General features: G+C 47.6%; 1 protein-coding gene across 5 annotated transcripts in view; it reads left to right on the plus strand.

The window, feature by feature from the left end:
* The window catches only part of INSR (insulin receptor), a 114495-nt gene that overhangs the window by 57465 nt on the left and 33660 nt on the right, over window positions 1–23370 (plus strand). For all 5 annotated transcript variants that reach the window (XM_074350940.1, XM_074350938.1, XM_074350937.1 and 2 more), the window contains exons 3-8: window positions 11650–11971; window positions 17476–17624; window positions 18278–18422; window positions 20443–20657; window positions 21636–21762; window positions 22657–22907. In XM_074350940.1, coding sequence (XP_074207041.1) covers window positions 11650–11971; window positions 17476–17624; window positions 18278–18422; window positions 20443–20657; window positions 21636–21762; window positions 22657–22907 — 1209 coding nt within the window. The remainder of the gene's footprint in view (window positions 1–11649; window positions 11972–17475; window positions 17625–18277; window positions 18423–20442; window positions 20658–21635; window positions 21763–22656; window positions 22908–23370) is intronic.

The following is a 23370-nucleotide window of genomic DNA, read 5'->3' on the forward strand; positions in this document are numbered from 1 at the left end:
CACAGAGGCTGCATTTCTCTCTCTCTCTCTTTCTCACCTCTCCCCACTAGAAAATGATTCTACCTAATTCCAAAAAATGGCACAGAAAACTTAAACATGTGGGCAAATGTGAATGAGAAAAGCATGCAAAGGATTCGAGGCAGAAGGCATTATCGGAGAGAGATTTTGTCACTGGGTAAAGGGAAGGTCCTTGGTAAGAGTCAAATACCCAGAGAACCAGCCTTAGAGAGCACGTTGTAGGAAATACAAGGGGAATTGCAAAACCTCAGGGGAGACACAAACAACACCTTGATCATGTAGATAAACCTCAATTAGGCAACAAGGAGTTTGAATAATACGGCTAATAAAATTGTGGTAACAGATATGGGTGGAACTTTGTATTCTGCAAACAGTACACATTTTAAAGTGCTCTTGGAGTATTTATAAAAACTAATCATCTGTTAAATCTCAAAACAAAACAAAACACCCAACCCCAAAACCCAATATATTCCCAAAAGCAGACATTGAACAGCTTAATCTCTGGCTGTGAGAAAACGTAACTGGAAATTAATTTTTAAAAGCTTAACCAAACAAGCATGCAAGACAAACTCCCACCATGTGATAATTAAAAACACAACTCTTAACTTTGGTCAAAGGAGGATCTCAACACTGCAAGGACAGTCTCTTTAGAAGATGGGGGGAATGTGGATGCAGATGTAAAAGGCAAAGCCTTAAATAATTATATAGAGAAATCACAAAAATGAGATAACAAATCATGAGACTAATCTATGCAGGACGAGGGAAACAAATGAGCAGGGACTAAATGACTAGAAAACAGATAGAAGTGACAAATTCAACAGCTAGGCCTTTTGAAGCTGCAATGCAGAAGAGGGCAGCCACTAGACACAGGAAAGTTAATTCAGTTTCTCAGTCACATTAGCCAGATTTTCAGCACTCAGTGGCTACATGTAGCTAGCGACTATCAAATTGGACAGCAGAGATACAGAACTTTGACAGTTGATTGGACAGTGCTGTTTTAGCAGGAAGACTCCAGATAGTGTAACTGAGGGGGGGAAAAAGGATGCGGGAAGAACAAATATATAAAATTAAGAATGGAAATGGAAATGTAACTTAAAATCCATGAAAAAGTTATAAAGACAGCTCTGGTAAAAAATAATGTGGGAAATATTATTAAGATAGCTTCATTTACTGGTTTAAGTGCTTATTTCATTTAGGTTAATTGTTTCCTTTTGCAAGACATTAAGGCTCTGAATTTGCCCCTGAGAACAGCTATGCCAGCATCTCATAAGTTGCATTCTTTCACCATTATTAATTTCTAAATAGCCTGTAAAATCTACATTGGCTCAAGAATCAGAAAACGTGAGTAGGCGAAAACTCAACTTTGTAAAAGTTATTGCTCTAGTTAATTGCCTAAAATGTGTATGTATTGCATACGTAAATGAGGGAAAACTTCAAAACTGTCCACAGCAAACAAGGGCCCATGCACCTTAGTAAGAATGATTTTCAGGAGCAGGTTGGGGTGGTTTGAGACATGACTTAGCAGCCACAAACACAGTCAATCATGTGCAGAAGCCCTGATGTCCTGGACTCCACATCTCAAATCCAGGTCGTCCAGGTCTGAGTACCTAGCTTCTTTGTAGTTCTTCTTGTGAGCTCGTACACCTGCCCAAGGTGGAAACTTGGGAGTCATCCACGTGGTAAGTCCTGATGGCTCCACCTCCCTGATGGCTTCAGGAGCCAGACTCTTCCTCCCTGTTCCCTCTGCCCTTGCCTTCTTCAGCCATCCACCAAAAACCAGAAAATTGGCTCCAAATGTGGATCTGGTGTTGTCTTTTCTGGTTAAAGCCCTTCTTTGTCTTGTCCTGTGATGCAAAGTCCAAGCCCCTCGGCGCCCTAACCTTCTTGTCCGGCCTGGTGTCCCACACTGCTTCCTCTGTACTTTGCCCTTCATCAACTCTGAACTGTTTATAGTTAAAGACAGATCTGATGATTCACACATTTGCATGTACTGTTCCTGTCCTGCTGGGATAAAGCCAGTCACCTGATTCCCCTCACTTTTTTTCCCCCTATGAGCTTTATTGTGCACCTACTGTGTGCATGGCACTGGGATGCAGTAATAAGACAGATACAGTACCAAGCCTCCCCTAAATGTAGCTTAACTTTTTTGTGCCTCCTGGGAGAGTAGAGACAGTGTCTCCATCCGTTTCTGCATCCCAATGCCAGGAAGGGGCCAAAGGCAGGTGGGCCAGGATGGCAAACCCTATGAGTCAAACCCACAGGGTAAGTCCATGATGCCACACCCAGTCCCCGTCTACCTGGGAGATCAGGGTTCCAGTTTTGGCCCTGCTGTTTGCCATCTGAGCTGGCATTATCAACAGCCCTTCTGTGCTTCAGTTTCTCCATCCGTAATGGAGATGGCTGTCTGAATAGTAGGGTTAATAAGAGCGTATTAACCGATATGGGTTGAATGTTGTGTTCTGGAAACGGAATATACATTTTAGTGTATCCCCCCCCCCCCCCGGAGGGGGTTGGAGAATGCCCATTTGATGTCTTGGTCAACTGGTATTGCAGACATATGTGGAGCACAAGTTTGACGTTTTCAAATGCAGGGGTAACACTCGCTGGAGGGCACCCCAAAAAGAAACCTTGTAAGTTTTCTTAACGTAATTTATGAGCGAGTATTCTGGGCGAGTGGTGGGTGGAAACACGGACGGCAGGGTCTGAAAGCACGGCCCCCGGCGTGCTGCGGACTCTGCCCCTGCCACACCCCCTCGCCCCTACTTGGGAGATTTCGCTGTGCGACCCCGGCGAGCCGCCGCACCTCGCTGGGCCCCTCCCGAGGGCAGCCTGGGGCCAGGGCGCCCCTCGGCCATGCCGGGCGCTGCCCGCCACGCGGTGACCCGATCTCCTCCCGGGAACACGCCCAGCTCCGCGCGCGGCCCAAGACGCCCAGCGGCTGCTTCAGGCGGCCAGCACGCTCGGTTTCTACTTCTAACTTTTTCCGAAGCGCCATCCTTCGCAGGCCCGCCCTGCAAGGTCTGCACCCTAGAGAGGCCCTCCCGGGGCCCCCCGGCGCGGACCGCCCGGCGGCGGTCACGGCCCGAGCGCCAGCCGGGCGAGCCGAGCCCCGTGCGCTCGGGGGCGGGGCCAGCGCCCCGGCAGCACGCCCGCCCATTGGCTGAACGCGAGGGCGGCGCTGCGGCCGCCGCCATCGCCCGGCCTGGATTCCACGGAGCGGAGCGCGCCGCAGGCTTTGTGCTTCGCAGGCGCCGGGGGCTCGCGGGGGTGGGGCATCGCCCGCCCTGGGCCCTCCCCTTATGAGCAAACACAGAGATGCCTGGAACCGACCAATCCTGAGGCGGCTTTGCGAGGAAGCCCCCCCCCCCTCCGGCCCATCCCTTTGGGGCTCCACCTCCTTTCTGGCCTGCGCGCGCCGTATTTCCCCGAAGAGCTCCGCAACTAGAGTCCAAACGCGTCTGGGAATCGAATCTATTTTCGCGCGTAGGGGCGGCATGGTTGGGGAAGGAAAAACGGAGCTTCCTTTCTTCAAGGACAGCACTTCTGCGGTCGCCGCTTCTCCGGGAGCGCAGACTCGAAAGGCAGTCTGTTGACCACCCAGCTGTCAAAAGTTCACCCAGCTCCCCACCCCACCATTAAATCAACAGATTACAAGGGGAGGAATTTCCTAACAACAGGGCTCCGGGGACTCGAACCTCTACTCTCAGGGTCTGGGGCCAGCGCCAGAGAGAAAGTCTTTGAATGGAAACAAAGTAAATTACTTTAAGGAGTTTATAAAATTCACACTTTCAGGGAGAGCCACAAGGCTCTGTGGTGAATGTATCTGCAGGCCCATGACGCAACTGTTCCGTTTGGAAATTTCTGGAAAGTAGTAATTTTTGAAATAATAAATCTTGAGGTTTTTTTTTTTTTTTTTTTTTTTTTAACTACAGGTTTCGGAAAGGAATGTAGCAAAATGTTGTTAACATATGCTGTGCTATGGAGACTTTTAATAGTGGGTTTTTCTTTAAATTTTTGTTTTGTTTTTACCGTATAGCTTCTTAATTGAGAAAAACCAAACTGATTTGAACTTAAAAACGCCAAGGAAAAAAAAGTGGCTGTATTTTTGTAGGCATGTCATTTACCACACGGTACAGCCTTTGTTTCTCCCCCTATTCTAGCTTTTAACCTTGCTTGGATATAAATTGGTAACTTTTCATTTTGATGTAGTTTGCAAGTTTACAGAAAATCTGCAAGACTTGTACCTAGATTCATCAGTTACTTAGATTGTATCCTGCTGTTTTATTGTCTATTTATGTACACACGTTAAATACATATTATTTTTCCCCTGATCATGGGAGAGTCGTTTGCAGGCATTTTGTCCCTTTACCTTTAATTCTTCAGTGGGGCATTTTCTAAGAACAAGAAAATGCTCTTAGGCAACCGCAGTATGGTTAAAATCAGGACATTAACACTGAAGCAATGTTTTAATCCCCAGTCCCTTAGATCAATCTCATCCATCGTCCCAAATGTTGTTCACCATCAATAATATTTCTTCTTGGTCCAGATTTCAATCTAGGATCACACGTGGTATTTAGTTGCTTTGACTGTTGATTTTGTACTGAGGCAACAAAGATCTTAAAAGAACTTTTGTGAAGTCTCTCTGTCAGCTATTCTTACACAGGCACTACTGGAATATTTGCAGGTAGGATGATATAATTGATTAATAACATTTATTAATCATCTGTCAGAGGTTTTTAGGAAATGTGTTTTCAAAAATGTGCTTTCAAATAGATGTAAATTTTAGAAGGGCAGTACACATGCACAGGAAAAACAAATCAAGTTGTGCTGATACGTAAGGACACTGCTACCACCCTCCCCTCCATCTGTGTCCCCCTCCCTGCAGGCAGTCATCCGGCACATATCTTGTGGCCCTTCCAGAGGAACATATGTCCCATTTGTCTTTTTCTTTCCCTCTCTTTTTAAGATATAACTTATATACAGCAAAATTCACCCATTTTGGTGTAATGTTCTGTGAGTTTTGACTGATATATACAGTCATGTAACCACCACCACAGTCAAGATAGGGGATGGTTCCATCATCCCTCAGATTTCTTTGTGCCCCTTGCAGTCAGTCCCTGCTCCTCCCAGTTCCAGCCCCTGATGACCACTGATGTGTCCACTGTCCCTCTAGCTTTGCCTTTAACAGGATGTCATATAAATGGAATCATACAGTGTGTAGCTTCTGAGACCAGCTTCTCACAGTCAATACGATGCATTTGCAATTCATCCATGTGTTGTGGGAGTCAGCACTTCATTCTTTTTTGACTGATCAGTAGAATTCATTGTATGGAGGTACAATGTTTATCAATTCCCCAGCTGAGAGACGTTTCAATTTTGGGGTGGTTACAAATGTAGCCACTATAAACATTCAGGTAACAGGTCTTTTTGTGAAAAAAAAAAAATATTTTTTCCACTTCACCTGGGTAAATCCCTAGATTGTGTGGTAAGGGTCAGAAGTATATGTTTAACTTCATAAGAAACAACCAAACTGTTTTCCAGACTAGCTGTCCATTTTGTATTTGCACTATGTATATCTCTTTACTTTTTCCACTAACAAGTTATGTTCTTTAGACACTGTTTTTTGGTTTTTTTTTTTTTTTCCACTTAATGCTATCTTGAACTTGACTCCAACATCAGAATGCATAGGAGCCACCTGCGTTTTTATAGCTACGTACTATTCCACCTCCTTCATCCATAGTCATTTATTTATTTACACCCGTCTTCTGGCCTTTTGTTGTTGTAAACTGGAATGTTTAATTTCCCGTGGGGTAAAGAATATCCTTGCCCAGGTGTCTAAGTGCACATGTTCTCTCTTGTCTGCAGGATAGTTCCTAGCAGTAGAAATACTGGGGTCAAATTGTACCTGCCTCCTTTGCTTTAAATCACCTCTCTCTTTTTAAAAATTGAAGTGTAGTTGATTTGCAGTGTTTCAGGAGTCCAGCGAAGTGACTCAGTTATATATATATGTGTATATATGTATATATATGTGTGTGTGATGTGTATGTGTATGTGTATATATATATAGAGATAGATACATATATATTCTTTTTCAGATTCTTTTCCATTATAGGTTATTACAAGATATTGACTATAGTTCCCTGTACTCTACAGTAGGTCCTTGTTTATCTATTTTATATGTAGTAGTTTGTATCTGTTAATGTCAAACTCCTAAATTTATCCCTCTCCTCCCCTTTCTCCCCTGGTAACCACAAATTTGTTTTCTATGTCTGTGAGTCTGTTTCCATTTTGTAAATAAGTTCACTCGTGCCATTTTTTTTTCTAGATTCCATATAAGTGATATCATGTGATATTTGTCTCTGTCTGACTTACTTCGTTTAGTATGATCATCTCCAGGGCCATCCATGTTGCTACAAATGGCAGTATTCCATTCTTTTCCTTGGCTGAGTAACATTCCATTGCATAGATCGCCCGTATTTTCCTTGTCCGGTCGTCTGTCGGTGGACACTTCAGTTGCTTCCATGTCATGGCTGTTGCAAGTGGTGCCGCTGTGAACGTGGGGGGTACTTGTAATCTTTTTAAATTAGAGTTTTCATCTTTTCTAGCTATATGCCCAGGAGTGAAACCACCTCTCAAGCAGGTTGGCACATCTGTAGAGCTCTCCCTGGGGGGAGGCATCATTTGGTGAGGCACATTCTGCTTGCTTTAGAGGGTCCAACTGGAAGGCTTTGCGTCTGCTGCCTCCTTCCCACTCCAATGGCTTATTTAGAGTTCAGTTTTCAATCTTCTCAGTGAGTCTAGTGAAAAAGCTACTTGAGTTGAAAGTTTGAGGAAGGTAGTGGCTGCTTTGGCTAGTGTTTAACTAGAAGCCAGGGGCTTTTAGAAACTTTAGGGAGAATTTGGAAGAAATTGGGGCCAGCAGCCCAAGGCAGCTTGGGTAGGAGCTGGGGACAAGGAATCTGTGTGTTTGGAGGGGGAGGGCTGGTGCTTGCTGTCCCTGAGAAGTGGCAGATGTTTCCTACGCGTACAACAGTCACCTGTCCTGGAAGGTCGGCAGCTCTCGGACTGCTCAGTGTTGTCTTGAAAAAATTGCCATTCTCTGCGGCAGAAACAGCCTGGCGGTGGTGGCCCTCTGAGCCTGGCTGCTGGGACTGTGGCTAGGGCTCATTTGGTGTCTGTAACAGGGGGCACGGGTCACAGGGAGAGGAGAGCCAGCCCCCTTCTAAATCGGGGCCCCTTTTCATCTTGCAAAATACATGGTTTTCATAATTCAAACTTGGTGGGGGGCACCCTCAGTGACATTTCTATTAAATAAGATAAACTACTTGGAAACCGAGTGGGACACACCAGGGTTGGCTTATCGTTATCAAAGTACAGTCTTTGAAAGGTAAAAAAACATGACTCTCAGGCAAAAAAAAAAAAAAAAAAAAAAGTCAGAGAGGAACACCTGCAGCACTTCTGACCCGCTAGCGAGGGCGCCGACAGGGTGGTAAAAGCGCAGCGTTCGTGATCACCCAAGCGGGATTGCGAGGGTCCGCTTGGGGACGCTCAGTGTCCTGGGGGCAATAAACCTGCCATCTTTGGAGCTGACTTCTTCACGGGATAAAAATGACTTACAGTGTATCTGTCTGTACGAGGACATCTGGCTCCCTGGAGCTGAGGCCTTAACAGAAATGGTAGAATGTCAGTCACAGGTGCGTTTCCCTGGCTGCGGGGTTGGCAAGCTACCCGGCCCATCGTCTGCTTTTGTAAATAAAGTTTTATCGGACACAACGTGCTTTTGGCCACATGCCTTCCCGCCCAGCAGCTGAGTGGCCTGGAGCGTGTGGCAGGAACGTTTGCTTGCTGACCCTCTACAGAAAAAGCGCCCCGCCTCCTGTGCTGGGGCATGGGACACAGCGCCCCGGGGTGGGTCTCTCCCACAGGGCTCCAGAGGAAAACTGAATGGCCCTACAGTCAGCCTCTGGCCTTGTATGCGAGTGTTGGATAATTTTTCTTACCATTGTCTTGGCCGGAAGGCTTATGTGTTCGGGAAGTTTTTGTTAGGTCTTTGCTGACACCTCCTTTGAACTTAAGGACTGACCCTTGGATGCAGCCCCAGCCCAGGAAACAGGCCCCTTCCTGCCCTCACGTAGGCCTTCCCCGAGGGTGGGGTCCTTGTGGGTCCGAGATAATTGTCTGCCTTCCATATTGCTTCCTGCCATTGAATTCCAGCCCTTGGGTCCCTGCAGACAGATGATTAATAATGGTAATAGTAGTAATAATAGTGTCCACAGCGGCTACCTGATATCAAGCCTGCAGCGGGCCTCTGAAAGGGTCCAGTGTTTTACCCACAGCTTCTCTTTTAGGTGTGAGAAGGAGTCGAGGGACTCACTTTACAGACAGGAAAACTGAGGCTCCCAGTAGTTCCTTAGAGAAACCCTCATGGCGTGCCTGTGTGGTGGGAAGCGTTATACATGTCACTTCTCCCCCCCCCGACTGGGTGGACCCTGTCATTCTTTTGACCCAGGAACGTAGCGTTCAGAGCCATGAGCCTGAGGTTCTGGTCTGGGCCCTGATGCTTCTCGGCTGAGCAAGTCTTGTCTCCGCTGTGAGGTGGAGGTAATGCTGCTTACCCCCTTCCCTGCCAGGGTCTGTGTTAGAATGAAGTAAGAATCTAAAGAGGGGAGGTATGTAAACCCTAAAAAAGCTGCACAGACGTTATTGGTTTGGCCCTTATCCTGTTCCTGTTCTTTCTGGATCCAAGCAGGAAATCAGAATGTGCACCCGTGCAAAGATGCTCTGGATTTTCCGTGTAAGTTTCTGTGGTGTCTGCGGGGCTCTTGCAACGGGGGGTCTTGGGCGAACTCCTGAGCCACTGGCTAAAATCTGGGGACTTACAAGTGCCCCAAAGTCTTCCTTTGGCCTCCTGTTTGTCTCTTTGGACATGTGTCTACGGAGCTCCTGCTGGTCCAAGGCTCCGTCCTCGGACTGGGTGTCCCGGGAGCCAGGGCAGCGAATGGAGCCGACACGGCCCTGCCCCCCCCCCCAGCTCCCCTCTAGACAGTCAACAAGCACCCAAGATAATTTTCGAGACTGGTAAGTAAGAAAAATGTTGTAAGATCATGTGTTAGAATGTGCCTTGAGAAGGAGAGGGAGTGGGGACGTCAGGGAAGTTTGGGGTTGAGACCTGAGGGTCGAGAAAGAGCCAGTTACAGGAGAGAAAGGGGCAGGTTCCGCAGCCAGAGCAGCAGACACAGAGGTCCTGCCGTGGGGCTGAGCCTGGGTGCGTGAGGGGCAGGGGGGCTCCAGGGCAGGGGGGTCCCTGCTCCCGGGGCTGGGAGCGCATGAGACCTGTAGGCTTTGGCAAGGAGTTTATTTGTATTCTCTAAGCCTCTGTTGTCCGATGCCAGAGCTAGTAGTCACCTGTGGTTATTAAAATTGAAACACAGTTAAAAGCTTGATTCCTCAGTAGAAATTACAACCCTTGCGTCTTCTTGGTGAGAATGTCCAACGGTACAGATGCTGTGGAAAACAGCACATTGGTTCCTCAAAAAACTAAAAATAGAAGTACCCTCTGATTCAACAATTTAGCTTCTGGGTATATACATAAAAAAATTGAAAATATCGTCTCAAAGAGATGGTCAATCAACCATGATCACAGGAGTGTTAATCACAATAGGCAAAAGGTGGAAGCAATCCAAGTGTCCACTGACGGATGGATGGGTAAACAGAATGTGGTGTATACACATGATGGAATAGTACTCAGCCTTCAAAAGGAGGGACCTGCTGACACTGGTTATAGCATGGAGGGACCTTGAGAACGTGACGCTCAGTGAAATAAGCCAGACGCAAAAGGACAGATACTGTGTGATTCCACTCACAGGAGGTCCCTTGAGGAGTTAAATCCACAGAGACAGGAAGTAGACGGTGGGGCCAGGGGCTGGGGGAGGGGGTGGGGAGTCTGTGTTTCATGGGGACAGAGTTTCAGTTTGGGAAGATAAGAAAGTTCCAGAGATGGATGGATGCACAGCAATGTGAATATACTTCATGCCAGTGGACTGTACACTTAAAAACGGTTAAAATGGTCAATTTTATGCTGTGCATATTTTGCCACAATTAAAAAAAATACTTGGTTCCGCGTTGCACTAACCACCTACAACAGCCACGGGGCAGAAATGGCTACCGTGTTGCACAGCGCCAAGCCGGCCCGTTTCCGTCATCGCAGTGAGTTCCATCAGACAGTGCTTGCTTCTCATATGGGAATGTGGCTTCTGAAGCCACTTCGGTTCCCTGGGTCTGGTGGGTGGGGTCCACTTGGGCTGTGATGTTCCCTGCAACAATCAAAGGGCCTGAGGATTTGGGGTGAATCACACTCCCCAGCTTCCAAACCGTGTTTCAAGCTGTCTAGGCAGTGAGCCAAGAAGGCACCCTGAGAAAAGACTCTACCGTGGCCCAGGTCTTCCAGCCTCAGGGAAGCCGTCTGTCCACGGACAAATCTGCCGGCAGTCTGGGAAGGGAGGGCTGGTCCTTGAGGTCCAGGCCAGATGCTGAGGGACCAAAGTCAAGGGTAAACAGGAAGGGATGAGTAGTGAGACATCGGGAGAGAGGGGATGCGCCACACGCCTCTGGAGAAAGCCAGCGCGGAGTCCAGCCTTCAGCGGACAAGTGCAGTCGCATCACACAAGATACACTTCTGCCACGAAATCCATGCCCCCTCCTTCTTTCCTATTCATGAGCTCCTTCAGGTCACAGCAGAACGGCCACCCCCTCTCACCTTCAGCACTTGCAGTGTATACAGGTAAACTTTAAAGTAACTAAAATGCCTCCTCCCTTAGAGCACATGGTCTGGAGGGCAGGGTCTTCGAAAACTGTTCCCACAGTGCCTGCAAAACCTAGATCAGATCAGTGCAAGCAAACGTCTGTTGAAGCAGTAAATGACCTTTGGGCCATTTGCCTAACCACCTTGTGCCTTGGTTTCCCCATTTGTAAAGCGGAGAAAACGGAGATGGCAACTTCTCCGTTTATGCCGGCCCTACAGCTGCATGTTAGAGCCAACTGGGTGATTTTCAGGAAACCTGCAGACTATTTCTTAAACCAGCTGTTGTTAAAATTTAACTGATAGGAACTTACAACCAAATGATGTTCAAAGCAAAGGTAATAGTCAAAATTCACCACTTCCTAATCATCTTGCTGCATTTTTCTTCTTTTTTTCCCCCATTATTTATGCCTTTGAGGTCGTTTGCTACTATTGTAGCCCTGCGTTGGGGACTATTTAATGCTGCGCTGCTATGTATCTCCTACTGGCTCCACATCCAGTAGCTGTAGGTGGGTGGCTTGACAGGGACCATGGGGGGCAGTATTTACAGCATGGAAATTAGCAAATGCTATAAAGCGGAGCCTCTCTGCCCTCCGCCCGCCCTGTCCCCTCCCTCTCCCCCTCCCTGAAGAGGCTGTTAAACATTTACGAGCCCATCGCTGGTTTGGGGGCTGAAGTGAGTGAATAGCGGTGCCTGGCGGGTAGCAAATGCTGTAGAAGCGAGCTGTTACTGTTACTATTTTCTTTGGCTTGCACTCCCTCATTCAGGATTGCTGCCGTGAAGACAGGATTTGGGCAAAGCCGTTGACCAGCTGTTTTCTTTTTCTCTCCAGTTTGTCCGACCATCTGCAAGTCGCACGGCTGCACCGCGGAGGGCCTCTGCTGCCACAGCGAGTGCTTGGGTAACTGCTCCGAGCCCGACGACCCCACCAAGTGCGTGGCCTGCCGCAACTTCTACCTGGACGGCCGCTGCGTGGAGACCTGCCCGCCCCCCTACTACCACTTCCAAGACTGGCGCTGCGTGAACTTCAGCTTCTGCCAGGATCTGCACAACAAATGCAAGAACTCTCGGAGGCAGGGCTGCCACCAGTACGTCATTCACAATAACAAGTGCATCCCCGAGTGTCCCTCTGGGTACACGATGAATTCCAGCAAGTGAGTCCTGGGTGTGGGTTCTGGGCGGGGGGTGGGCGGGTAGCAAAGAGGGAAAAAAAGCATGGAGTTGGAGTTGGTGTTGGTTGTGCCGCCTGTTAAAACTGTGTGAAAACCTTGAGTTCATTGGCCATGAGCGAGGGAGCCACTGATGGCGAGGGATCTGCTCGAGCCTCTTAGAAACCATGTATGACTCCTGGTTGGTTTTTTGTTTGTTTGTTTGTTTGTTTTGTTTTATTTATTTTTTGCCGGGAATAAATTAGCTTTATTTATTTATTTAACGGACGTACTGGGAATTGAACCCAGGACCTCATGCATGCTAAGCATGTGCTCTGCCAACTGAGCTAGACCCTCCCCTAGTGCCTCCTGTTTTTGTGCTAGCCTTTGGAGCAGGACTCTACCAACGTTTTCTTGCAAGGGGCCAGAGAGTAAATATTTTTGGCATCTTGCATACCTATTAAAATTTTTTTTGTTTTAAATTGAAGTTTAGTTGATTTATAATGTTGTGTTAATTTCTAGTGGTACAGCATAAGGATTCAGTTATATATATATATATATATATATATATATATATATATATATATATACTTTTCATTATCTTTTTCATATTCTTTTTCCTTAGAGGTTATTAAAAGATATTGAATATAATTCCCTGTGCTGTACAGTAGGACCTTGTTGTTTATCTACTTTATATATAGTAGTTTGTATCTGCGAATCCCAAACTCCAGCTTTATCCCTGCCCTCCTCTGTCCCATATGGTAACCATAAATTTATTTTCTATGTTCATGAGTCTGTTTCTGTTTTGCAAATAAGTTCATTTGTATCTTTTTTTTTAGATTCCACATGTAAGTGATAGTGATATTTGTCTTTCTCTGACTTACTTTTCTTAGTATGATCATCTCAAGATCCACCCACGTTGCTGTAAATGGCATTATTTCATTCTTTTTCATGGCTGAGTAGTATTCCATGGTATATATCTCCCACATCATCTTTATCCAGTCATCTGCTGCATACTATTTTTAAAGCTCTCTGTGCTTAGCACTGGGACTAGAACTCCTTGGCTTCATATATAGTCCTTTACACAGATGGGCCTGTCCCCTCTTGTGTAGCTGCCTGACTCTCACAGCAAGATCAGAGCTCAGATTTTTTAAAATGTTTTCTCTAAGCTGGAGCTGGATGGTGTGCGGAGGTTAGCCTGGAGTACGAGCAGGAACAGACTCACTTCTAGATTATTCTCAAGGCTTTATTGTATTTTGAAGGACAGTACCGTCAAACCATTTCCTACTATTTGGGTAAGAAATAGCAGGGTTTTCTCTCCCCTGGGGGTGAGTCAGATTTCCTACTCATATCTGAGACTTTTTGTTCAGGCTGTTAGCTTCTCAGATGAGCTATTTCGGTGTCTCGGGGCTGTAACCAAGTTTAAAAAATCTGTTTCCTGGTTTTTGTGTTGAGGGTTTGAAAAACACCCCCCCCCCACACACACACACACACAACACAAAAACAAATCAGAAACAGACGCATGTTGAGGGGCCTTGAGCTGACCTGCTTACGTAAAAAATCTTCCTCTTCAGACTTGAAAATTAGCCAAGTGAGAGTGTTCTGGTGGGAAATTTTATTTCCCTGGGTGGGGAGGGTGGGAAGGAAAACAATATTTCGGTTCTTATGAGCCTCTTTGGAGTGTTTGTGAAACCTGCAAGTACAATATGTTTTGTTTTATACGTTTTTGATAAAACCTATCGAGTGGCTTTGTTGACCAAAAATAGGCTTCTATAAATCACCTGTGTGCCAGACAGAGCTGTTTTTTCTTTTTTGGGTCAGTTTATCAGTAAGGTTGGGAAAATGACCATATTCCTTTTGATTTATTTCTGTTTTTTTTTCCACGTTGAAATAAAGCATGGGTATTAACATCCGGTGAGATGTTTGTCTAAAAGACATTGGCTTTAAATGAAAGTTGTTCTTTTTTTTTTTTTTTTTTCTGATCATCACTAAGACCTGAAAAATAAAGCGACCTCCTTTGATGCTCTTGCTGATGGCAGGGGCCCCGGGATTGAAGCCCCAGGAAACTGACAGCTCATCCTTTAATGCTTCGGACCTTTACTGAGTTAATGAGGGGAAAGTGAGGGATATTAATTATGAGCCATCATGGCAGTATTTTCCTTTGTAGGCTAAAAAAAATTCTTTTTCTCCTTTGGAAGCTTTCTGTGTGTGTGTGAAAGACTTTAGGACTGTCATGTTTTCTAATGTGGTTTGATATCAAATAGGGCCAGATATGTTTTCCTCCATTCTTGTGGCTTATCTGGGAAATAGTTCTTGGTGTTTTTAGATCAGAGGTCTGGGAAACCACGTGGGTTCATGAAGAGACCTTGCCAACTGTGGTCGCTCTGAGGTTCCTGGTGGGGCGCTCTGTAGTGAGATGAGGACGACTTGATATTTGGGGTGCATGTTAAGTATGCAGTAGGTGTGGGGCATCCCTGTCCCCTCTCCCTAGAATGCTCTGTCCCTTGATCTTTACATGGCTTCTTCTTGTCATCCAGGTCACAGCTTTAAAAAGTCACTTTGTTTGAGAATCCTTCCTTGTGTGACCACAGTGTCTGTATTAGCCATCCAACTACTCTTTGCCATACCACTCCATTTTAACTCTTTTCATGGCATCTACCACTAGCTGATCTTTTAATTGTCAATTTATTAATTTTCTCCAACTAGACCACACACTTCTCAAGTGTATCAGCTAGCTCTTGCTGTGTAACAAACCACATCAATGCTTGGTGACTTAAGATGATGCTCACTTATGATTTCTAATGACTTTATGGGTTGACTGGCAGTTTGTCTGGCTTGGGGTGGATCAGCTCTGATTAGCTGGTACAGGCTAGCCTCTCATAGCCTGGATGGGCAGCTGGGGCCTCTCTCCATGTGTAGCCAGGAAGGGCATGCTTCAAGGTGCAAGTCCTTTTTAAGCCTCTGCTGTATCAATTTGCTCGTGTACCATTGGCCAAAGCAATTCATATGGCCAAGTCCAAGTTCAGTGGATGAGGAAGCGGACTCCACCTGTCAGTGGGAAGGGCTGAAAAGAAGCCGTTTCCCACAGGGAAAGCAGGTTGTTTGTCCACTCCTGTGTGCCTGCAGTTTAGAATGGGCACTGGCAAAGGGCCGGGTAGTAAATATTTCCAGCTCTGAGGGCCATATGGTCTCTGTTGCAGCTCCTCTACTCTGGCCATATAGCATGAGAGCAGCCATAGATGATACACAAACCAGGGGGTGTGGCTGTGTTCCAATATAATACTGTTTAGAACAACAGGTGGCCAGCTGGCGGTGGCCCACGGGCCATAGTTTGCTTATCCCTGGCTTAGAGTGTCACCTATCCCATGATAAGGGCTCAGGGAATATTTGTAGAACCAACAAAAGAACCCAAACATTTGGTCAGTCTTCCGCTTCCACCCCAGCTGTTCTGACACCAGCTGGGTGTACTACAGTAGACTTCGACATCAGCCACCTGGAGTGAGCGTCAGCGCCACGAGGGAAAGGCTTGGTCCTCTACCAGGCCGGCTTTATATCAGATACCAGCCACGCTTTGTTGGGGGGGGGGCGGTTCTCAGGCCACCCACACTTCTGATCAGCTGGCTACAACTTTGGGGGCTCCCACAAACCCTCTGGGTTCAGTAATTTGTTAGAACAACACTCAGAGCTTAAAAAAGGGGGGGGGGGCTATCCTCTTTCAGTCCCGAGCAGAGAGAAACACCTCTGGGTCTGCTTTTGTTAGGGTCCAAGGGTGGGATGTCGAGGGCTGTATGGGTTCACTTGATGGTCAATTTAAAGCTTAACAGCAGGAGTTGGGCACAGGGAAGGAGAAGCTTGGTCATTATCTAGGTTCCCCAGGGTTTCTGAAGAAGGATGGGGGCAACCTCGTTCCTTATCTGGTTGTTTTGCTAGTGGCTGTGTCACAGAGCTGGTGAGACATTTATTCAAGACAGATGTCTTTTGAAATAAGATGGCCTCAGCAGTCAAAGAGCGGCATATGAGGCACTTATACCTTTATTATTAAGGATGCTCGTAGTGAGGGCTGGGAGAATTCCAGAGACAGGGCTTCCATGCCCTCGTGGGATCAGAAACATTGCCCTTCCAGTACGTCAGTGTGTTCACTGGCCAGAAAACTGAACTCGGCTGGTGTCCAGAGTTTTCACTGGGGTCTTATTACGTTGGTGTGATTGACTAAATCACTGGCCACAGGTTTGGACTCCATTCCCAGCCCCTCTTCTCTCTCTGGAGGTCAAGTACTTGGTCTTTCTGGTAACCAACCCCCATCCTGAAGTGAGTAGGGACCGCCACTCCTCATTAACACAACTAAGATGCTCCTATTACTCAGGAAATTCCAAGGGCTCTTTGAAGCTCTGTGCCAGGACTCAGGACAAAGACCAGATGTGTTCTTTACTATACCAGCATCACAAAGCTAAGAATATGCAGGAGCATGGACACGACAGTAGTGACAGTTCCATAGTAAAAAGTGATGTCCTCGCAAGGGACTAATGGTGTTTGCTTTCTATGTGCCAAGTGCTTCAGGTGGTATGTGTTACCTCGTCCTCATCACCCGCCTGTGAGGCAGGCTCTGTTATTGACTCCATTTTACCGATGAGGCCACAGACCTGGAGGATGTAACAGCTGGGAATCTTGAGGTTTCATGCGACAGAAGCCCAACTCAAACTGGCTTAAGCAAGATTAAATGAGTCTACTGGTGACTGAAACCAAAACGTTCAGGGAACGGCTTCAGGTTCAGCTGTATCCAGGAGCTCAAGGGATGTACCTGATCACTTGCATTCCGCTCTTGGCTCTATTTCTCTCCCTGCTGGTTTTGTTCTCAGACAGCCTCTTCCTCACCCCTTGCCCCGTGCTAGCAATATAGCAATACCCTCTTAAATACTCCAGAAGGAAGACAGTTTCTCTTTCCGGGAAGTTCATGTCAAACCCCACATAGCACAGCCAATGTCCCATCATCCTGCAGTAGCAGCCTGAGTTCTGCTAGTTGGGGTAACAGCATCAGCTTTGCCACGTCCACATAGCGGCAAAGCTCTGTATGATTCCCATCACCATGATAACGCCACGAGTCCCGCTGGCTTTGTGGTAAAAGCGTGAGTCCTTCGACTTCAGAGTAGTGCTGTAGGACTTGCCGGCACAGAGAGATGCCTGAAGCGGCTTGCCCCTCCTTCCCCAGGGGCTATGTTTGGAGACAGTTTTGGCTGTCGTGCCGTGCTGGGGGTGCTGCTGGCTTGGAGTGGATGGAGCCCAGGACTGCTGCGTAACACCCTTAAATGCTCAGGACAGTCCCCCACAGTGGAGACTTCTCCTGCCCCAAATATCAGCAGCGCTATCGATGGTCAAAGCACCCTGCCTTAGGGTGACAGTGGAGGTCCCGTCACCTGGGACCATGTGCAGCCTGCCGTGCGTGTGTGCGCGTGTGCGTATGTGTGCGTGTGTTCCTGTGTACCCTGACTTCTCTCTCCCCACTCTTTCTGCAGCTTGATGTGCACTCCATGCCTGGGCCCCTGTCCCAAGGTCTGCCACCTCCTGGAAGGCGAGAAGACCATCGACTCAGTGACGTCCGCCCAGGAGCTCCGAGGCTGCACCATTGTCAACGGGAGCTTAATCATCAACATTCGAGGGGGCAGTGAGTGCCCTGGGGGGGTGGCAGGGGCGCTGGCTGCGGGGACCCACTCTCCCTGTGAGCACAGAAAGCAAACAGCCCAGATGCCCCTCAGCGGAGGCACGCAAGGAGTTCCAAGTCTGAAGTTCACAGCTCAGTCCTGCCCTCCCCCCTGAGATTCTGAATTTCCAAGCTGTGTGTTGGGGTGGCAGGAATTTATATTTTTAACAAGCAGGCAACATGCAGGTCTGGGGACTGTGTTTCTAGAAACTCTGTCACAGGCAGAAAGGCGTTCCTTTGCTTGTTCATCCAGCTAACATTTACTGAATACTCACCATGAACGAGGCGAAGTCCGCACGTGGTGGGTCTTGCAAATAAACAAATGCACGTATAATGTAAACCCAGGCGGTGGTCCACGCTACGAAGGGCACCAGAGTGGGCTGACGGAGGGGGTGAGGGTCGGCCACCTTTTCTTATGAAGGGACTATAACAGATACCTTCAGCTTTGTGGGCAGCACGGTCTTTGCTGTAACTGCTCACCTGTGCCTTGCAGGTGTGCTTCGAGCAGGGTGCGTCAGAGTCATCCTCAGCCTGTGGGTTAAGTCTTCACCAAGGGGAATTACAGGAAGGTTAATGTATCTCAGCAGAAACCCACCGATATCCTCTCCTTTCCTTAGACAATCTGGCAGCTGAGCTGGAGGCCAACCTTGGACTCATTGAAGAAATTTCAGGGTACCTGAAAATCCGCCGGTCCTACGCCCTCGTGTCACTTTCCTTCTTCCGGAAGTTACGTCTGATTCGAGGAGAGACCTTGGAGATTGGGTATGTGAGCCTGACTTTGTCACTGTGGCCCAGTCGCTCAGCAGGAAGTTCATGAGTTAGAAAAAACTTAGGGGTTTCCATCGATGGACGAATGGATGAAGAAGGTGTGGTCTATATATACACTGGAATATTATTTAGCCATAAAAAGAAGGACATCTTGCTATTTGCAGTGCCATGGACGGACCTTGAGGGCATGAGACTAAGTGAAACAAGTCTGACAGAACAGATTGTTGGCGCCAGGGGCTGACGGGTGGGGGAAATGGGTGAAGGGATTCCAGAGGTACAAACTTCCACTGGTGAGATGAGTAAATTCTGGGGCTGGAATGTACAGCACGGTGACTGTAGTTAACAATACTGCGTTATATGTTTGAAACTTGCTAAGAGAATAAATCTTAAAAGTTCTCATCACAAGAAACAATTTTTTAAAAACTATATGAGACGGTGGAGGTTAACTCAACTTATTAAGGCAATCATTTCACAATATATGTGTATTGACAAATACAACGTTATATGTCAATAATATCTCAGTAAAATTGGAGGAAAAAGAAAACCCGAGTTTTTTTTTAATGAGATAATCGACATATAACATTATATTAGTTTCAGGTGAACAGCATCGTGATTCACTATTTTGTCTATATTGCAGGATGATCACCACAATAAGTCTAGTTCACATCCGTCACCACACATAGTTACATTTTTATTTTTCCTTGTGATGACAGCTTTTATGATCTACTCTCTCAGCAATTTTCAAATACACAGTATGGTATTATTAACTATAGTCACCATGCTGTAACTTAGGGGCTTTTAAAAACAAAACAAACAAACAAACAAACAAAACATCCACTAGGAGAAAGTGTCTGGAAAAGTCCTGAGAGGAAGGAATGGGGGTAAGAACACATCTAAAGATCCAGCCAAGGAAAACGGTACCCATTTCATAGTCTCTCTTGGGGAGCCACAGGGGGTGCGGCCCAGACTTTGCGCCCGAGCAGCAAGGGCGGCTGGGAGAGCGACTGTTTACCTCTTCCAGTCTGTGCAGTGGAGGAAAGCAAGGGAAGAGGCGGCTGTGAACGGCTTTTGAGAAGCCAACCCACTGAACTATTCAGACTCCATTCTTGAATCACTGGCTCATGTTGATTCTTGAAGCTCAGCCCTTTCATTTGGACTGTTCCTGTGATCTCCTAGCCGGTCCTAGCACGAGACCTGTGCCATCCGACAGGAATATGATGCAAGTCACATGTGAGACTATGTCCTGGCAGCCACATGGTAAAAACTTTAAAAGAAATAAGTGAAATGAATTTTAATAATGCATTTTACTCAACCCATTACATCTAAAATGTCATTTGGACATGGACTCGATATAAAAAATACATATAAAGATCTTTTACATTCTGTTTTTGCATGCAAAGCCTTTGAGATCTGTGTTTTTCACTTACAGTGCAGTTCAGAAGGGCTGCATTTCAGGTGCTCAGCAGCCAGGCGTGGCTTCTGTGTCTTCTGTCCCCCATGTGCTGGTGGCCCACTAATAGTTCCAAGGCACAGGTCTGATTGAGTTACTGAGTTGTCATAAAACCTTCAGTGGTCCCCTTCTGCCTGCCAAGGAAGGCCGTGTGTTCTGGGTCTCGGTCTGGCGTGCAGGGCCCTAGAGGGCTTGGCCCACTGCAGCTCTCCAGCTTTGCCTGTCACCTGTCGGCCAGAGCAGGCGCCTTTGCTCTCCCCTGGTCCCAGCTCGGATGCCTCCGTGTCTTTAATCTTTCCCCTTTGCAAAGCCCATGTCTCAGTCCATCACAGTCTTACCCTCCTCCCCGACAAGACTTAGCTCAGACACCTTCCCGGCCATGAAGACCTCCCCAGCTTCCCCCGTCCCTCCTGCCTTCCATTCACCATGGGAGCGAGTAGGTGTCAGGCACGTGGTCAGGACTGAGGACGCAGCCCTGAGCGAGATCAGCTCCAGCTGCGGCCCCGCCGATTGGAGTTGGAGACGCCAAGCTGGCTGATTAGGCGTGTCTGTGTGTCCCTGCAGGAACTACTCCTTCTACGCCTTGGACAACCAGAACCTAAGGCAGCTGTGGGACTGGAGCAAACACAACCTCACCATCACGCAGGGGAAACTGTTCTTCCACTATAACCCCAAGCTCTGCTTGTCAGAAATTCACAAGATGGAGGAAGTTTCAGGAACCAAGGGGCGCCAGGAGAGAAACGACATTGCCCTGAAGACCAATGGGGACCAGGCGTCCTGTAAGTGGTGATGCTGTGCTCTTTCCAGCTCATGGACTAGATGATGTGGCTGCCCCCCACCCCCCACCACACTGGTCCCCAGGGGAAGTGCACTTCCACACAACGAACTAGTACAACTGTGTGTGTGATAGGCTCTCTGACACTGAGGACAGGTGTTGTACATCTTACCTCTTTGCCAAAAACCAAAACCCAGTGCCTGATACTGGAAGATGCCACATAAGCGTTGAATGAATGAATGAATGACACCTCCCTTAAATGTGGCCTTGGCTCAAATGTGACAGCACATTCTGCAGTTGCCACAGCCAGACATCGTCAGCTGACTGCAGTCCTCTCATGCAGGACGCTCACAGGTTTTCTCCTGAGGGGATATCTGAGCGCTGAGGTGCCAGGGCTTCCATGCAGTCAGTTCCTTAGAATGTGGTCCAAGGGAATTCGGGGGACGGAGGGAGAGACAGCAATTAGGGTGGAACTTAAGAGAGGGCTTGCCTTCGGGCAGAGGGAACTACTCTCTCCAAGGCATCATCTTTCCAAAGAACTTTCCCTCCAAAGTATAATGACCTCCACACTCTCTAAACCCACTTGGCATGTGTCCATTTGCCCTGCAGTTACGACTTCTCGTATGTCAGGCATGGAAGTCGCATATGCAAGACAAACTGTGTCAGGACAAACGTTATTCTCCAAAGCCTCCTTTCCCAGTAACTACTGGCCCTTGGTCTTCATGTCGGTGCTGACCGCTGCTACTCCTCTGAGCCTCTGGCCAAGTGACTGGCTTGCAGCTGGAACCACCGTCCATGTCCCAGTCTTCCCTCTGAACCCGGGGGAGGCACGTGGGGATGAGGCCTGTCGAGGGAACATCAGACTGACAGCCTCCTTCTCACGGACGCTCTTGGGAGTATAGGGTCCCCAACTTCGGGCTGAAACAAATTATTTAATTCTGATACTGAGTTCTTTTGTTTTTGTTTTTTTTTACCTTCCCAGGTGAAAATGAATTACTTAAATTCTCTTACATTCGGACATCTCATGACAAGATCTTGCTGAAATGGGAGCCCTATTGGCCCCCTGACTTCCGAGATCTCTTGGGGTTCATGCTTTTCTACAAAGAGGCGTAAGTAGAAAGTGGAAGAGGCGTGCTGGTCGCTTCTGGGCTCAGACGGCCCCGCTGGAGGTTCCTCTCTGTCGCCTTCGTACTCGGGGAGAAACACCACAGGCTCCTCTGTCGGGTCTCACCGGCGGATGGGGTGTGCCATCAGGAACGTTGCCCTTTGCCAAGAGCCAGAAAACTGAAGCAGACGGGTTTCTTTTGGAAGTCCAGATGGGGCAGTTTCCTATAGCGAGATTCCATTTAGTTTCCTAAATGCACCTCTCACCAGGCATCTTCCACAAAAAGTTGCTCTGTCTACTTAGCAGATTTTTTAAAAAGTTTATTTTTTTCAACATTCAAAAAAGTCGTGGTAAAACATACGCAACGTAAAACTTAGCGTGTTGACTAGGTTTAAGGGTACAGCTTGGTGGCGTTAAATACGTTCACGGTGTTGTGCAGCCATCACGGCCGTCCACCTCCAGAATTTATTCGTCACCCCACACGGAAACTCGGTCCCCGTTCAGTAACAGCCCGTCGTTTTGAGTTTTGACTGTGCTGAAATTTTAAAGGAAGATAATGGGAGTGGTGAGAGTGAAGAGGCATGATTGTTCCATCTCTCAAGATTGACCAGGTGCCAGGCTGTGTGCCGAGAAGTCACACGCGTCCTCTCGTGTCATCTTACCTATAAGTCAGGCAGTTGGTATCACCATCATCATTCTTCTTGTTGGGAAACTGAGACACGAGGGATGTGGTCCCTTTCTCTTTGGCCGTTCCTGTGTGCTCTTCCCTTGTGGCACAAGACCGTTGGCGAACAGGACGCACCCCTACCCGATGTAACTTCCCCTGGCCACATCTCTTTGGTCTTCAGGGCTGTAATTAAGAAACGGTAACCGCCTTTTCCTGTTCTTGTCTTGAAAGCCCTTATCAGAACGTGACAGAGTTCGATGGACAGGATGCGTGCGGCTCCAACAGCTGGACGGTGGTGGACATTGACCCGCCGATGAGGTCCAATGACCCCAAGTCACAGAACCACCCCGGGTGGCTGATGCGGGGTCTCAAGCCCTGGACCCAGTACGCCATCTTTGTCAAGACCTTGGTCACCTTTTCTGACGAACGCCGCACGTACGGGGCCAAGAGCGACATCATCTATGTCCAGACAGATGCCACTAGTAAGCGTTTCTCGTGGATGTGAACCCGTGCGTGAGTCACACGTCTTGCCTTTAACAGGCGGACGCAGTGACGTCATCTAAAATGCCCCTTGGCGTGGCTGCTGGCTTCTGAAAGAGACGGGCACCGAGGTTTATGATTTCAGAAGATGAGGCGTTAGCAGGAAGACACGAGAGGGGGACATGTGTTTCTTCCTCCCATTCTGGAAAATTGTCAAGTATTTACAAAAGAAGAAGAAAATGACACCCCTCCTCCCACGTAATAACCATTTCTCAGCTCCAACAATTACCCATATATTGCCATTTTGGTTTCACCTCTGTGCCCCTCCCCCATCTCCACTTTTTGAGGCGGGGGGGGGGGGTGGCGCACTGGAGGATTTTATAGCAATTCAGTTATATTTCCATCAAGCGTTAAGTCCTCTCCGGCCACTGTGATAGGAGGCATTTGGCGATGTCTGGAGACATT

The sequence above is a fragment of the Camelus bactrianus genome, chromosome 22 (genome assembly GCF_048773025.1).
Source record: "Camelus bactrianus isolate YW-2024 breed Bactrian camel chromosome 22, ASM4877302v1, whole genome shotgun sequence".
Taxonomy (NCBI): domain Eukaryota; kingdom Metazoa; phylum Chordata; class Mammalia; order Artiodactyla; family Camelidae; genus Camelus; species Camelus bactrianus.